This window comes from Rhinoraja longicauda, chromosome 2 (assembly GCF_053455715.1).
Source record: "Rhinoraja longicauda isolate Sanriku21f chromosome 2, sRhiLon1.1, whole genome shotgun sequence".
In the NCBI taxonomy this organism is placed as follows: Eukaryota; Metazoa; Chordata; class Chondrichthyes; order Rajiformes; family Arhynchobatidae; genus Rhinoraja; species Rhinoraja longicauda.
The window spans coordinates 61,009,712-61,027,764 of record NC_135954.1 but is presented as its reverse complement, the minus strand read 5'-3'; the positions used below and the strand labels follow the sequence as shown (position 1 = coordinate 61,027,764).

Sequence of the window (18,053 nt, the reverse complement as noted above, 5' to 3'; positions counted from 1 at the left end):
AAAATTACCAAAGACTAAAATGAGACCTTTGTGAATCAATCTGCTGATGAGCACAAAAAGGTACTTGTGAAAAAACTGCTACTTGTGAAAAAACTGAAAAGACTTGTGAAAAAACTGAAAAAAACCCTAGTCAAGTTTATGTTGCACTTTGTGATAACAGTTTAGGAGGAGTGGGAGAGGAGTGAGATAAAGAGTTTGTTCACAAAGGGGTCACCCAATCGATGCCTGCTTTCTTCAGTGTAGAGTAGACCAAAGGCAGTACATTAAATTAAAAAATGTGCGTGAATCTCTGCTTTACTTAAAAGTCCCTCGATGATGGGAAGGGAGGAGTTGTTGCAACTCCAGGAGCTGCACGGGACAGTGCGGTGAGAAGAAAAATGTTTGGTGTTGGAAGAGCATACATAAGGGGAACAGTCCTTTCACGATGCTTAAAGGGGAGACGAGGGATTGTGTCAGGACCGGGCCTGGGAACTTAATATTCAGGGTTATACATCCTATAGAAAGGACAGGCAGGTGGGCAAAGGAGGTGGGGTAGCTCTGTTGGTGAGGGACGAAATTCAGTCCCTTGCGAGGGGTGACATAGGGACTGACGATGTAGAGTCACTGTGGATAGAGTTGAGGAATTGTAAAGGTAAGAAGACACTAATTGGAGTTATCTACAGACCCTCAAATAATAGCCCGGATGTAGGGTGTAAGTTGCAGCAGGAGTTAAAACTGGCATGAAAGAAAGATAATGCCACTGTGGTGATGGGGGATTTCAATATGCAGGTTGACTGGGAAAATCATGTTGGTTTTGGACCCCAAGAAAGAGAGTCGGTAGAGTGCCTCTGAGATGGATTCTTAGAGCAGCTTGTACTGGAGCCTACCAGAGAAAAGGCAATTCTGGATTTAGTGTTGTCCAATGAACCAGATTTGATAAGAGGTAAAGGAACCGCTTGGAGGTAGTGATCATAATATGATTTGTTTTAATCTGCAATTTGAGAGGGAGAAGGTTAAATCGGAAATGTCAGTGTTGCAGTTGAACAAAGGGGACTATGAAGGCATGAGAGAGGAGCTGGCCAAGGTCGACTGGAAAAGGATCCTAGCAGGAATGACCAGAAGATGCAGGATCATTTCATTCCAAAGAGGAAGAAAGATTCTAAGGGGAGTAGGAGGCAACTGCGGCTGACAAGGAAAGTTAGGGATGGAATAAAACTAAAAAAGAAAAGGTGTATAACATAGCAAAGAGTAGTGGGAAGCCAGAGGATTGGGAAACAAAACGGGCAATACGGGCTGAAAAGATGAAGTACGGGGGGAAGCTGGCCAAGAATATAAAGAAGGACAGTAAAAGCTTCCTTAGATATGTTAAGAGAAAAAGATTAGCATAGACAAATGTGGGTCCTTTGAAGGCAGACACGGGTGATTTTATTGTGGGTAACAAGGAAATGGCAGAAGAGTTGAACAGGTACTTTGGATCTGTCTTCACTAAGGAAGACACAGACAATCTCCCAGAGGATCTAGGGGGATAGAGGAACTGAAAGAAATTTGCATTAGACGAGAAATAGTATTGGGTAGACGATGGTACTGAAGGTTGATAAATCCCCAGGGCCTGATGGTCTACATCCCAGGGTACTCAGGGAGGTGGCTCTAGAAATAGTGGTTGCATTGGTGATCATTTTCCAATGTTCTATAGATTCAGCATCAGTTCCTGTGGATTGGAGGATAGCTAATGTTATCCCACTTTTCAAGAAAGGAGTGAGAGAGAAAACGAGGAATTACAGACCAGTTAGCCTGACATCAGTAATGGGGAAGATGCTGGAGTCAATTATTAAAGGTAATAACGGTGCATTTGGATAGCAGTAAAAGGATAAGTCCAAGTCAGCATGGATTTATGAAAGGGAAATCGTGCTTGAATTTTTTGAGGATGTGACAAAATGGATGAAGGGGAGCCAGTGGATGTAGTGTATCTAGACTTTCGGAAAGCCTTTGATAAGGTCCCACACGGGAGGTTGGTGAGCAAAATTAAAGCACATGGTATTGGGGGTAGGGTGTTGACATGGATAGAGAATTGGTTGGCAGACAGGAAGCAAAGAGTAGGAGTAAACGGGTCCTTTTTGGTAGGCAGTGGCGAGTGGAGTGCCGCAAGGCTCGGTGTAGGGGCCACAATTGTTTACCATATATATTAATGATTTGGATGAAGGAATTAGAAGTAACACTAGCAAGTTTGCAGATGACACAAAGCTGGGTGGCAGTGTAAACTATGACGAGGATGTTAGGAGGTTGCAGGGTGACCTGGACAGGTTGAATGAGTGGACAGATGCAGTATAATGTAGATAAATGTGAGGTTATCCACTTTGGCGACAAAAACAAGGAGGCAGATTATTATCACAATGGTGTCAGGTTAGGTAAGGGGAAAGTGCAACGAGACCTGGGTGTCCTTGTACACCAGTCACCCAAAGTTGGCGTGCAGGTACAGCAGGCAGTGAAGAAAGCTAATAGCATGTTGGCCTTCATAACGAGAAGATTTGTATAGGAGTAAAGAGGTTCTTCTGCAGTTGTATAGGGCCCTGGTGAGACCACATCTGGAGTATTGTGTACAGTTTTGGTGTCCTAATTTGAGGAAGGACATCCTTGTAATTGAGGCAGTGCAGCGTTGGTTCACGAGATTGATCTCTGGGATGGCAGGACTGTCATATGAGGAAAGATTGAAAAGACTAGGCTTGTATTCACTGGAGTTTAGAAGGATGAGAGGGGATCTTATAGAGACATATAAAATTATAAAAGGACTGGACAAGCTAGATGCAGGAAGGATGTTCCCAATGTTGGGGGAGTCCAGAACCAGGGGCCACAGTCTTAGAATAAAGGGGAGGCATTTAAAACTGAGGTGAGAAGGAACCTTTTCACTCAGAGACTTGTGAATTTGTGGAATTCTCTGGCACAGAGGGCAGTGGAGGCCAAATTTAAGAGAGAGGTAGATAGAGCTCTGGGGGCTAGTGGAATCAAGGGATATGGGGAGAAGTTGGGCACAGGTTACTGATTGTGGATGATCACAATGAATGGCGGTGCTGGCTCAAAGGGCCGAATGACCTCCTCCTGCTCCTATTTTCTATGTTTCTATGATTCTTTCAACTATGATAAAGAGGAACGCATGGTTTAGGGAGAAGAAAGACATTTCCAAAGTGTCTGTGTAGAATGTCATACATTCATAAGTTATAGGAGCAAAATTAGGCCATCCAGTCCATCAAGTCTACTCCGCCATTCAATCATGGCTGATCTATCTTTCCCTCTTATCCTCATTCTCCTGCCTTCTCCTCATAACTCCTGACACCCGTACTCATGTCTCATCATTGTAACAGATATACGAAAGAGAAACTGGGAGAATGGAATAGGATTCCAATGAGAGGTAGTGGGAGGAAATATATTCAAGATAGCTGTGGATGTCAGTGAGCTTGAAATGGATATTTGTCACTTAGCCATCCCATGAAACAGGTGAAGTGATCCACAAAGGGAAGGAATTGTCAGAAGAGATGGATCATGTGAATCGTCACACAGTGCAGAAACAGGCCCTTCGGCCTAATTAGTTAATTTGTCCTCATTTGGACCATATCTCTCTAACCCTTTCCTAACCATGTACCTGTACAGATTTATATTAAATGCCTTTAATGTAACTGCCTGACCAACCTACCTCTGACAACTTGTTTCATGTACCCACCACCTTCTGTGTGAAAAAGTTGTCCCTCAGTTTTGTATTGAATCTTTTCCCTCTCACTTTAAACCTATCTCCTCTATTTCTTAATTCCCCTCTCTGGGAAAAGTCTGTGCATTCACCCTGTCTGTTCCTCCACCCTGTCTGTTCCTCTCATGAGCTTACACCCCTCCATATTATCAGCCCTCAGCCTCCTTCACTCCAAGCAATAAAGTCCAAGCTAGCACAATCTTTCCCCAACAGGTCAGGGCCTTGATTCCTGCCAACATCCTTGCATATCTTCTCTGCATCCTAATGGCATTTTTCCTACAGCACGGTGTCCAGAACTAAACACAATACTCCATATGTGTGCTTTTAAAGGTCTACAACTGTAATAAAATGTCCCAACTTCATTCAATTGCCTGACTGATGAAGGCAAGGGTGCCAAAAATCATCTTCGCACCCCACCTGCAACGTCACTTTTGGGGAACTATGTACTTGTACTCCTAGATCCATCTGCTGTACAACTCCCCAGGGCCCCATCGTTCACAGTGAAGGTCCTGCCCTGCTTTAGCTTCCCAAAATGCAACACCTCACACTTATCTGAATTAAATTCCATTAGCCATTCCTCGACCCACTTTCGCAGCTGATCCAAGATCCCACTGTGATTCTTGATAACTATCTTCACTGTCTACGATACCACCTATTTTAGTGTCACCTGCAAGCTTACTAATCGTGCCTTGTACATTCTCATCCAAATTGTTGATATGAGTGAGCATGGTCAAAATTGGCAGCAAAGGTAATGACATTTTACAGTTCTGTATGAATGCAGGTAACAGCACCATTACTGTTGGCAGTATACTGAAAAAAAGAGTTGGAGAATGCAGCCTAGGTAGGATTGAAACAGAAACTCTTTGACATATCTCACAAATGGATGGGCATAGCTTGGATTCTTGCGAGTACCCCTAGCTACAGTTTCGATCTGGGGAAATTGAGTGGAGTTAAAGAAGAAATTGTACAATGTAAAAACAGTCATGGAGAAAATTTGTGTCATTGATTACCAATCCTTCTGCCACTGGAACTATCATTAAAAACATTTTAAGTCTATCGATTGAAGGTTGGAGACAGCTGAGACAGCTCTGCTTGTACTTACTTATTCTCTTCAAGGATGCCCTTAAAATGAAAGCTCAACAAAAATCTTGCCATATTTAGGTGAAATGAGTAGTGAAAAGATTGCCAACACAGTGAGGAAAAATTGGGGGTAATCAATGGTCATTTGTGATCCTTGATCCTTTGGCTTAGAGTTTATGGATAATTAGTTAGTGTAGGAAGGAACTGCAGATGCTGGTTTAATTGGAAGATTAGACACAAAATGCTGGAGTAACTAAGCAGAAAAGCAGCATCTCTGGAGAGAAGGAATGGGTGACATTTTGGGTCGAGACCCTTCTTCAGACTCAAGCTGAAACGTCATCCGTTCTTTCTCTCCTGAGATGCTGCCTGTCCCGCTGAGTTACTCCAGCATTTTGTGTCTATTTATGGATAAATAGTTGTTTGTTAGTGGTGAAGCTTGCTCTGAATTATGCAAAACAGAAGTTAACAGGATCCAAAATTTAAAGCAAGCTGAAGTTGTAATATCTGTGTTCTTGTGAGCCACGATGAACTGCTCAAGTTTTGTTTATGTTATTATTGTGAACTAAGTCCCACATTCTGACTTGCAATTCTCTTATTAATTACATTTCTAAAAAATCTTTCATAACCACAGTTTGATCTAGTGTGTTTCACAATTGATTAATAACTTTGGAATTGGAGAATTCCACTGTAATGTAGAAAATGCGGCAGACAATCTACATGCGGCAAGTTCTCACAAACGGTAGTGTGGTGATCTGTTGGAAGGATGAATGCTTTCCTGGACATTGACAACAACTCCTTGGACAGTTTCCTGACAGAGCCTCGGTTTAGGGTCTTTTTCTCCTGCCCTATCTCTGCCAAAAAATGGCATTCCAGCCAGTGCAGCAGTCTTTGGTTCTCTGGAGTGGTATTTAAACAATCCGTTTTCTTATTCCAACAGCAAGTTAGATAGAGACCAGCAACTTAAATAGAGCTCTAGGGGCTAGTGGGATATGGGGAGAAGGCAGGCACCGGTTACTGATTGTGAATGTCAGCCATGATCACAATGAATGGTGGTGCTGGCTCGAAGGGCCAAATGGCCTCCTCCTGCACTTATTTTCTATGTTTCAAACAAGACTGCTGCCAAGTCTGCCACAGCTGACACCAAGCACTATTATTTTAAATCTCGTTACCAAGGTAAAACTGCACCAAATGTGTGCTTTTGTTTCTCGATCAGAGGATAGCTGTCTGCAATTTTCACTTGGCTAGCCAAGTATTGCAAGAATTGTTTTTAATCTTGTTACCCTTGCTTAAATGTGTTTAGGTAACCAGCTACTTGACCAAGGATTTCCTGCTGAATGCTGCAATATCCCGGCTAATGGGCCTCACAAACACTTTATCAGTAAGTGCAGTTCCACAAATCTCTAAGCGCTAAGAAGCAGGAAGTTACTGAGTACAACGGGCTTCAAGTATCTCAGTCAGCCAGGGAAAGCACAGAACATCTGTCGAGCAGCTTTGCATATTCATATAATTAAGAACTGGAATATTTAGTGCTGAACTTAAATCACATTTTTATGAATTTATTTCGTAACACTTTTTATAGTTGTCAAATAACATACACTTCAGTAGTGAATGGCATTATGACCTTTGCAATTTTGTCAGTGCAGATCTGTAAACAATGTTTTGTTTGCCAAATGGAAGCCAGGAACTTCCCGCATGGAGGAACAGGAGATGATAGATCTTGCAGCAGCGTTATAAGAGAGCATGACGCAAGAACTGTTTTCATTCATCTAACTTTTGCGAGGTTGTTAAGAAGGTGACCAGTAGCAGATACAAAATGTACTTCATCAGAATTAACTTTATGGAGACCAGCAAATTTAATTTTGAAAGAAAATAGAAGCCTTCCAGGACAGTAAGAATAGAGATGGGGAGGGACATAGATTTATGCCACACAGAGGCTCTTTGACACACTGATCCCACACTTAATGTTTAATATCCATTTACACAAAACCAATTTCACTCTCCCCACATTCCCAACCATACTCACCATCTGTCTAGCATTTGGTCGCAGACGAGTGTGATTGAAGTTAGCCGATGGAGGGTGCAGAGGTTACACATGTTCAGATAAGAGACTTCCTGATAACCTTTGGGTGGAACAAATACATGTTGATATCGTTCCCATTATGTAGGTAGCTCAAACTAAAGGAGCTGGAGGTAGCAATGGGAATGAGGAGAGGATAGCAAAAGGAAAATGCTGATGTCAAGGAACTGCGAATGCTGGAATCTTGAGTAAAACATAAACTCAGCGGGTCAGGCAGCATCTCTGAAGTGAATGGACAGGAGAATGCAGAAAAGAGTCATCGGGTCCAAAGTTCAGTGTTGATGAGGTGGTGAGAATGATTGAGAATGAAGCTGCTATAAGTCGTGCTCTTCTTCACCATTTCTCCCTTCACCCACCTTAAATCAAACACATCCCAATGAGGGGGGACCCCATTGAAACGTACAGAATAGTGAAAGGCTTGGATGGGGTGGATGTGGCGAGGATGTTTCTACTGGTGGGAGAGTCTAGGACTAGAGGTCACAGCCTCAGAATTTAAGGGCGTTCTTTTAGGAAGGAGATGAGAAGGAATTTCTTTAGTCAGAGGGTGATGAATCTGTGGAATTCTTTGCCACAGAAGGCTGTGGAGGCAGTCAGTGGATATTTTTAAGGTAGAGATAGATAGATTCGTGATTAGTACAGGCATCAGAGGTTATGGGGAGGAAGCAGGAGAATGGGGTGAGGAGGGAGAGATAAGTCAGCCATGATTAAATGATGATGGGCCGAATGGCCTAATTCTGCTCCTATCTCATGATCTTATGACCTCTCGAAACTAAGAATGGGCTGGAATGGAGAAATGAAGGTTTATTTGAGGTATTTCAGAAGTGTGAAATATCTTTTTTTTTCTGCACAATATTTGAGTTGATGATTTAAACCTCAGTTATGTGCAGAATATTAGTTGTCATTGGTCAGTTTCTTTTCTGTTTACAGCAAGGTTCTTCAATATATAAAACTGAACAACTGATATTGAATGAACAAATTCAATCAATTTTTAAATAAACTGTAATAATAACTTCTCCTTTATTTTGTTGGTGTGTCAATTCAATTTCCACGTAGGAATCATAAAAGAGAGCTTGCGATCTGCAGTTTTTTTAAATCTTGAGTTGCAATTTCATTTATTGTCATTTTGATTCAGATTTGGACCTCTGCTCTTTTGTGTTTCTAAAGTTCGTTTGATGCTGTTTATCTTTGTTCTCATTTCAGGCACTGCCCACAGGTGTGATTGCCACATGTGGTGGCCATATTTGACCCAATAGTAAATTAACAGATGGAATTAATTTGGGTTAATTCATTACTCAATGAAGTTTTCTCAGGGGCGAGTTTAACAGCTTTAGGTGGAAACTTGCACTGTTGTTTATGCACACTTTTTATTTTCTTTCATCCATGTTGCCCCGGTTCATTCTCTAATTTTCCCCCATATCCTTTGAGATTTTGCTCTCCATTATGAGCAATGCATAATATAGCTGAAAGTTATCAGCTGATAAGGAACCAATTTAAAAGGAAATCGCTCAAGTGGTTGCCTTAGCAATAAACTGCAACACAATTACAGTTCTCAGTAATGAGAACGATGTTGGCATCTTCTGCACTCTTGTTTTCTTTCCCAATCAATACCACAGCAGTTGAATAAACAAATCTGTGAAGGCAATTTTGATTTGCTGTCTATGTAGTCATTTGGGACTAGATTCTGTGTGAGGAGTAATGACTAGATTTTTCAACAATAATTAAAGAATGCTCTCACAAATTTACAAGGCACTGGGTTTCTGGCCTTGAAGCAGTATTAAAGCTGTAGGTAATGATGTCTATTGGCATTAATGATTAATGATGTCTATTGGCATTTTGCAGTGGATGTTGTTAGCTCTAATTTCCTGTGATACAGTGCCCTCCATAATGTTTGGGATACAGACCCATCATTTATTTATTTGCCTCTGTACTCCACAATTTGAGATTTGTAATAGAAAAAAATCACGTGGTTAAAGTGCACTGTCAGATTTTAATAAAGGCCATTTTTATACATTTTAGTTTCACCATGTAGAAATTACAGCAGTGTTTATGACTGGGTTACAATTTGCCAAGAACTACTTAAAAGAGCAACCACAGTTCTGGAAAAAGATCTTGTGGACAGATGGGACAAAGATTAACTTATATCAGAGTGATGGCAAGAGCAAAATATGGAGGAGAGGAGATAAGGAACTGCCCAAGATCCAAAGAATACCACCTCATCTGCGAAACACGGTGATAGGGGTGTTATGGCTTGGGCATGTATGGCTGCTGAGGGTACTGGCTCACATATCTTGATGATACAACAGCTGATGGCAGTAGCATAATGAATTCTGAAGTGTACAGACACATCCTGTCTGCTCAAGTTCAAACAAATGCCTCAAAACTCATTGGCCGGCGGTTCATTCTACAGCGAGACAATGATCTCCAACATACTGCTAAAGCAACAAAGGAGTTTTTCAAAGCAAAAAATGGTCAATTCTTGAGTGGCCAAATCAATCACTCGATCTGAACCCAATTGAACATGCCTTTTATATGCTGAAGAGAAAACTGTAGGGGACTAGCCCCCAAAGGAAGCATGAGCTAAAGATGGCTGCAATACAGGCCTGGCAGAACATCACCAGAGAAGACACCCAGCAACTGGTGATGTCCATGAATCGCAGACTTCAAGCAGTCATTGCGTGCAAAGGATATGCAACAAAATACTAAACATGACTACTTTCATTTACATGACATTGCTGTGTCCCAAACTTTATAGTGCCCTGAAATGGGGGGACAATGTTTCAACACTGCTGTAATTTCTTCATGGTGAAACCAAAATGTATAAAAATGGCCTTTATTAAAATCTGACAATGTGCACTTAAACCACATGTGATTTTTTTCTATTACAAATCTCAAATTGTGGAGTACAGAGGCAAATAAATAAATGATGGGCCTTTGTCCCAAACATTATGGAGGGCATTTTTGTATGTTTCTTTAATTTTTTTCAGTTGGTTTCTATTTGAAGAGATCCTCGTTTATGCAAGGCCCATTCCCCAAGGCCAAACTTCATTATTTTTCCAAAGTTCCATTCCCTCGGGGTTGTTTTCATGATCTTGCTGGGAAAAAAAAGAATTTATTTTTAGACTTAGGAAGCATTCTTTTGTGAGAAAGTACAAAGATGGAAATTGCAGTGTGTTGTTTTGTATTTAACTAAATTTGAATAGCTCAAACTGCTGACAACTTTTTGTGTTCACTGTTTTCCCCTCTGTACCCCATTACCTCCAACAAGTTGACTGCACTATCCTGATGGTCACCCCCGCCCATGATTATGTCTTTTCTCACTGATGCGATCTCCCATGGTTGTGCAGTCGTGTCTGTTTTGTATTTCTGTATTTAGCTTCTCCTTAGTTCTCCACTTTTTCACTGATGGTCATGGTTTTAAAGACACAAAGTTAAACTATTCTACCTTGCACTGCAGCGCTCCATCTGCTTGGCGACTTCCTCTTTCGAACTTTCTTAAAACTATTCAACTGTGTCTTTCACTTTCTCCCTATACTGTGCAAATCCTATATATGTTTCCTCTTTCTTCTCTTGGATAAGTGAGAGATTTCATCAGACACCCTTGCCCCATTGAATTGACCTCAGTAAGAACTTACTCATGAAATACAATAGACAAATTAAACTTTATGGCCCTAAGAGAACACATTTCTGCAATTTAACAGAACAATTATTCTTTGTGTTTTACTTGGCAAAATGTTCCTGACCCTATAAAAACCGTAGCCTTTGATTTCCAGTGTGCTGTGCCCTTTTGAATTTCCAGGTACCTATTAAATTAGAGTCAATGGGCATTTGTTTCATTGAAAACTCAACCTGAAGAACCTATTTCATTATGGTGATAACGTTTGTTCCAAAATTATCACAGGAAGGCAACTAAATGGACGTTACCTTACAATAAATAGATTCTTTTGAGATTGTCAAAGTCGACTACAATAGGCCCTTGTATCAAAATGCTTTTCGCAAAATTTTCTGTTGCCGTTTCTTGCTTTGTATTAAGAATCTCAAATACCCAGTATTCCTTTACGGTTGAAGTTAAAAATGCATTCATAATTTTTGATCAAACCATTGTATTTTTTTGTACCTTGCCTTCATTATATTTCTTTAAAGATTATCCATTTCCAAAAACTGAGAATGGGGTTAATATTTTTGCTCGAACCCATACAAAATTGTGCTGTTTGAAAATCAGCAACACGTTGAATCTCTCGGCCCATCTGCACTGCTCAGTCATTTTTGCTTCAAACATTTTCAGCTCGAGAGCTCTTCTTCCAATGATTTTGGAATACAAGAGGACAAATCTGAAGTGCTGTACTGAGGGGAAAATCATTGTTTAATTAAAAACACAGGCTACGTTGTGAGAAAGAAAATAAATATTCCCATTACATCTCAGATGTAATTTTTATGTTCAAAATCTGTGTAAATAATTTATGACACTAAAGGAATGATAGATGAACTTGTGCGCGAGAAAGAGACTGGATTTAGAAAAGAAGAAGCCAGTCTTTTAATGTTACTTCAGCTTTCAGCCAACGCCAGCTGAAGTTTAACTTTGGAGCCAATTAATTATCACCACCGGAGCTTGGGAAAAGTCATTTCAAATCATATGCTCTTCAGAAATGAAATGTAGTCTCCAGAACTGAACAATGCTAGAGAAAATTCAGATGAGCAATTTATTTATTTGATCTAAATGATTTCTTCATCCTTTTTAATAACAAAGTTGAATCTTTCAATGAAGACAGCAGACTTTGAGAGAGGAAGCAAACAGCCTCTTAAGTCACTTCCATCCTTGCAATAAATTGTGACATGAGTGGATGAAGGGTGGTGGATTGTGTTTGGTTAAGTATAAAACAGGTGACAGAAGGAAAGTCAGGGAAGAATGTAGAGGCATCGAGGCCATCTTTGGAATGAAGCGTTGCAAATAATGGCACTAAAAGGTCAAGGGACAAGATGGCAATAGGACCAGTGTCAGGTGTAATATGCATAGTTGGGGTGGTGAAATGTGAAAATAGAGTCTCTGGGAACTGTATTTACCCTGCAATCCAACCTATCAGATCAGGTTAGTTTATTGTCACGTGTACCAAGGTACAGTGAAAAGCTTTTGCTTCATCAGTTGCAGCAATGGGTGGGTTCTGACATTACCACTTTACTTTCTCCCGATTATCCAAAAGACAAGACCCTAGAGGACAACGAGAACAAAGAGTGAATTGCAGGAATTGAACAAGAAAGTAATATGAAGTCAGGTCCTGCCATGTTTATGTTTGAAAATGACGAGAGAGAGCAAATAATCAAGTGTTTGGGATTATAGACTACATAATGGCATCGCATGCAAAATAAAAAGATTCTTTATAAAAGACTGATTTAGCCACAAATGAAATAGTATTCAATTCTAGTTGCTTTAGTTGGATGTGAAAGTCCATTGGAGGATGCAAAAAAAAAAGTGAGTGGTTATGAATAAGAACTTGCTGTCTACAAGAATAACGAAGACAGAGTTGATCAGGACCTGAGAAAGGAAATTGGTTCTGGAGCGCAGTAATTAGCAGGGCCCTCCAAGAGTGAAAGAATGAGATTGATTGGATTATTGGATTGTTTTAGAAAAACTAAGAATCATCATCCTCTCTGCGGAAATTGTCCTAATAATCAAATAAAATGATACTATTCCCTGTGTTCAGCACTTGGGCAGATTGATTAAGATAGATTCAGAATGATTAGTTTTTAACAATACCATAATTCTGCTGCAGAGGATAAGGTTGAAATACCACGATTAATTGCTTCACATAATTGAATTAACATCGATATACATTTCGCTAAAAGTCTCATCTTGTAAGTATATATATTTGTATGTATGTTCTCGAAATACCGCCAAAACGGCACACGATAGCGCAACAAATTTAGGGCCATCTTACTCACCATTCGCCTGCGGTGTGCAGTATGAAGTTTCGTTATATTTTAAAATTCACTTTATAAACTTTAAAAAGCTTTATTGAAACATATAAGATAATTAGGGGATTGGACACATTAGAGGCAGATAACATGTTCCCAATGTTGGGGGAGTCCAGAACAAGGGGCCACAGTTTGAGAATAAGGGGTAGGCCATTTAGAACGGAGATGAGGAAGAACTTTTTCAGTCAGAGGGTGGTGAAGGTGTGGAATTCTCTGCCTCAGAAGGCAGTGGAGGCCAGTTCGTTGGATGCTTTCAAGAGAGAGCTGGATAGAGCTCTTAAGGATAGCGGAGTGAGGGGGTATGGGGAGAAGGCAGGAACGGGGTACTGATTGATAGTGATCAGCCATGATCGCATTGAATGGCGGTGCTGGCTCGAAGGGCTGAATGGCCTACTCCTGCACCTATTGTCTATTGTCTATTGTCTATTGAATGGGACGTCATTTTGATGTAATACTTCCGTGTTCGGCGTCACAATGGGAACCCAACGGGTCATATGAGATCGCCATTTTGAATTCGCCATTTTGATCTAATACGGCGTCACAACAGGGGAGGGTTGCCAGGCCCGGCGGCGGCGCGCCTGCGCAGCCTGCGCAGGACCGGTGCCTGTCTCGGCGTGCCCCGCGCCTGACCTTCCTCCCGTGGTAAAGCAGGGGGGCAGACAGAAGGTCAAAGAAGATGGCCGTCGGCAGGACGAACATGGGTCAGCGCCTTGCGGCTGCTCTCCTGCTGCTGGCCACCGCGATAGCCGCCTGGGGCTGGAGTGAGTGGCTCCCTCTCCCCTTTCCTCTCCCCCCTCACCCGCCCTCGGTCCCGGGGGAGACTCCCCGGCCGCCACAGCCTTGGATATACCCTGGGATCTTGCTATGCGCTTTTGGAGTGGGGTAGGGGAGGCTGCTAGACCAATGCAGAAGAGGTTTGGACCCAATGGGTCCACGGGTCGTCTAGTGAATTATAAAGCTAGTATTATTAATGGCAACTGTGGAGTTATTGGTCTGACACAAAAGCATATTTGGTTCACTAATTAGGACAGGAAATCTGCCATCCTTGCCACATCTATATCTGTCTCCAACCCCACAGTACACTCCCTTTGCGCAGTGAATTGCTCTGAAATATTAGACATCATGATGTACCTAAATGTATTTCATTCTCTTGGGTATTCTCTGGGATGAAGGGGTTGTCCTTTTTTTATTGAACTCCTGCAGATTGCACAACAATATTTGCACTGTTTTGCATTTAATATTGTATTTATTGGTGTATCTGTCAAAATCACATATACGGTGTATTCTGAGCTTCATGTCAACAAGGGATTTTTTTGCATCATGGTGTATATAAGAGTAAACTAATCTGAATTAGGCCTTTGGTTTGAGAATGCATAGAATAAATTATTTTCACTGAGGTTTAGAAGAATCAGAGGTGACCTCACTGAGATTAATAGTGTTCTGGGAGGATTTTTTTTCTCTCAGTTTTAAGGTTCTATAAATGAGGGGTGGGGGTGGAGAATCCCAGAATAATGGTTTAGCTGTTTGGAATCAAGATAATGAAAAATTCTTAATTGAAAGTGTTGTAAATTTTAGTTTTAATTTAGAGATACAGCATAGATACAGGCCTGTTACCTTACCATGCCCATGCCAACCAGCCATCATATGTACACTAGTTCTATCCTACTCACAAGGAACTATTTACAAACAACAACTCCATACAGATAGCACCCGTAGTCCAGATCGAAGTCGGGTCTCTGGCGGGTCTGTAAGGCAGCAACTCTACTGCTGCGCCACTGTGCCAAATCTTTAGAGATTCTACCTTCGAGGTCCGTCGATATCCTGGCAATGGATATTTTTATTTCTGAAATTAATTGGTTTTGAAGCATTAAGGTAATCAAAGGATATGGAAATGGGTAGGAAGGTGGATGATCAGCTGTGATCTTACTGAGTAGCGGAGCTGGCTGAAAGGGCAGTACAGTTAACCCTCATTATAACAGACTATAAGGGGAGGGAGTCGGGCGTGGCATTGGAAGCCAGGGTCGGGGAGGCCACGCGAGCTGGGTTGGCGTCGGCAGGTCCATCTGCTAGAACCAAAATCTGTTATAAAGGAGTCCGTTAAAACGAGGATTTACTGTATAGCCATCTACTCTGATTTCTGTTCTTGAAGGAATTGGCTCCAGGTTCATACTGTAAATGAAGATTTTTTTTTCTTCCCCTTAACCTTTCTTTCAGCAAACTACTCCTCGAGTAATTCTCCATAGCAGGGAATTTGAAGAGGCTCTAGCAGCCTTGTGCATTATGGTGGCTCCGATGGCTCCACATCTGGCATCAGAGTTGTGGAAAGGTAAAACCAATTCTTGTGTTGCGACAAAAAATTGTCGCGTTTATCAAAAAGAGTTATAAAACCAGTCCATGAATGTAATGCTGACTTTGACACTTGAAATTTGAATTCTCTATCCTTTATCGTAAAGGTGATTTTGAGTTGCCTTCATAACATCCTACAGTCAGTGTAGTATACTCTAACAGTGGTATTGGGAAGGATTTGCAGAATTTGATCCGGTGAGAATGACAGAATATTAATATTTACCAAGTCGGACAGTGTGCAACAAGAAGGGTAACCTGTTGGTGATGGTGATCCATCCCTTGTACCTGCTGCCTTTGTTCTTCCAGATGATAGAGCTCACAATGTCAAGTGACAGATTAAAGAGTTGATGCAGTGGATTCAGTAGATACTAGACCAAGTGGACCCGTTTGGTCCAAACCTCTCCTGCATTGGTGCAGCACCCTCTCCCCCCCCTCTCTCCCCCCCCTCCCCCCCCCTCCCCCCTCCCCCCCCCACTCCCCCCCAACTCCCCCCCCCCACTCCCCCCCCCCTACTCCCCCCCACCCACCCACTCCCTCCCTCTCTCCCCCCCCCTCTCTCCCCCCCCTCTCTCCCCCCCTCTCTCTCCCCCCTTCTTCCCCCCTCTCTCCCCCCCTCTCTCCCCATCCTCCCTCTCCCCTCCCTCTCGTCCACCCCCTCCTCCCCCCCCTTCCCTTCCCCCATTCCATCCCCTCAACACCCCTTATCCTCCCTCCTCCCCCCTCCCTCCCTAGGAGATAGATTTAAACTTTAAAACATGAATAACTTTAAAAATATAACACCGATTTCAATGAAACTTCTTTCACTGGCACCAAAGGAATGACGGTGAGTAAGGTGGGCCTAAAATTGTTGCGCTGTCGTGTACCGTTTTGGCTGTAGTTCAGGAGCAAACAAACAAACAAGAGTTTTAGGATATAGTTTGCATTGTGGCAGCTGTACTGAAGGGTGTGAAGGTCAACGATGCTGAAGAGGGTCCAATTAAGGGAGCTGCTTTATGCCAGATGGTGATGAGTGCTTTGCATGTTTTTGGAACTGCACTCATCCAGGCATGCAAAGATTATTTTATTACACACCTGACCTGTGCCATGTGAATTGTGAAAAGTCTTTGAGGCATTGGGAGATAATCCATTGGATGCCTAACATCTGTTCTGATTAAACATTTTGATATTCTCAAATTGACGTTGAGCATTAAGCTCTCATGTAATCGGCAGCAGCAAGGATTTGTTTTTTTTATTTAAACCAGGTGTTTAGAATCTATGATGATAAAGAATACTGCATTGAAATGAGAAAGGTCATGCCAAAACATGTTTGTGCTGGTGCAGCAGTGTAAATTTGCCTACTCATATCATATCATATCATATATATACAGCCGGAAACAGGCCTTTTCGGCCCTCCAAGTCCGTGCCGCCCAGCGATCCCCGCACATTAACACTATCCTACACCCACTAGGGACAATTTTTACATTTACCCAGCCAATTAACCTACATACCTGTACGTCTTTGGAGTGTGGGAGGAAACCGAAGATCTCGGAGAAAACCCACGCAGGTCACGGGGAGAACGTACAAACTCCTTACAGTGCAGCACCCGTAGTCAGGATCGAACCTGAGTCTCCGGCGCTGCATTCGCTGTAAAGCAGCAACTCTACCGCTGAACTAAACTAGAAAACGCTCAGGTTAACGGGGTCAAGGGTTCTATTTTACTAGAGACACAAGCCGTCAGAGTCATGGAAACCGTGAATGCTATTTGATAAATTAAGGTCATAAGGAATAGGAGTAGAATGAGGCCATTCAACCCATCAAGTCTACCCCGCCATTCAATCATGACTGATCTGTCTCTCTCTCATAACCCCATAATCCTGCCTTCTCCCCATAACCTATGACACCTGTACTAATCAAGAATCTATCTATCTCTGCCTTAAAAATATCCACTGATGGCCTCTGGAGCCTTCTGTGGCAAAGAATTCCACAGATTCACCTCCCTCTGACATAAGAAATTTCTCCTCATCTTCCTAAAAGAACGTCCTTTAATTCTGAGGCTATGACCTCTAGTTCTAGACACTCCCACCAATTGAAACATCCTCTCCACATCCATGTTGGCGGCCTTTTCCTGCTCCCAAGTTTCTGTATTTTTCATTGGATGTGGCTGTTGTTGGTAAACCTGGCATTTATTTTTGCATTTCTATTTGAGCTTTCTTTTGATCCACTACGTTGAAGGTATTCCCACAGAGTTGTTGCATAGGGTGTTCTAGAATTTGGTACCAATTATGACGAAGGAACATATGTTTTAAGTCCATAGCAGGTATGAGTTGATCTGTGATATGTGCTGAGGTACATTCATGTGTTTATTATTTTCTTGTATGTTAATGAACTCGTAATGGAGCCACTCTATCTTAAGATTAATCAATCACGGCTATTGTTTCTCCAGATGACTTCCAGCTGCCGGCTAGCATACAATAACAGGAACAATGGATGCTTATTTATTTATTTTCCTCTTCCTTCGTAACTGAAGGTCATTTTTAGTGTCTGCCTTGCATCACTTGACAATTTGCTTGATCAAATTACAGAATAGCTTTTCTCTCTAAATAGCACATCTTGTTATAGAGTCAGTTATACAACGTTAAAACAAGCCCTTCAGCCCAACTTGTCCATGCTGACCAAATTGGCATTCTGAGCTTGTCATATTTGCCTGCATTTAGTTCGCATTCTTCTCAACCCTTCCAATCCATATATCTGTCCAAATATCTTTTGAAACTCGTAATTGTATCCACTTCTACAGCTCCCTCTGGCAGCTTGTTTCAGATGCTTTCTGCAACAACCACCATTAGGTGTCAGCTAAGGCTCATTCGTGAACATTACTTTGTTTCTGTGTAG

At 41.8% G+C, this 18,053-nt stretch overlaps 1 protein-coding gene across 2 annotated transcripts in view; it reads left to right on the top strand.

The window, feature by feature from the left end:
• The window catches only part of lars2 (leucyl-tRNA synthetase 2, mitochondrial), a 99,836-nt gene that overhangs the window by 57,863 nt on the left and 23,920 nt on the right, over nucleotides 1-18,053 (top strand). For both annotated transcript variants that reach the window (XM_078419869.1, XM_078419859.1), the window contains exons 18-19: nucleotides 6,096-6,173; nucleotides 15,054-15,165. In XM_078419869.1, coding sequence (XP_078275995.1) covers nucleotides 6,096-6,173; nucleotides 15,054-15,165 — 190 coding nt within the window. The remainder of the gene's footprint in view (nucleotides 1-6,095; nucleotides 6,174-15,053; nucleotides 15,166-18,053) is intronic.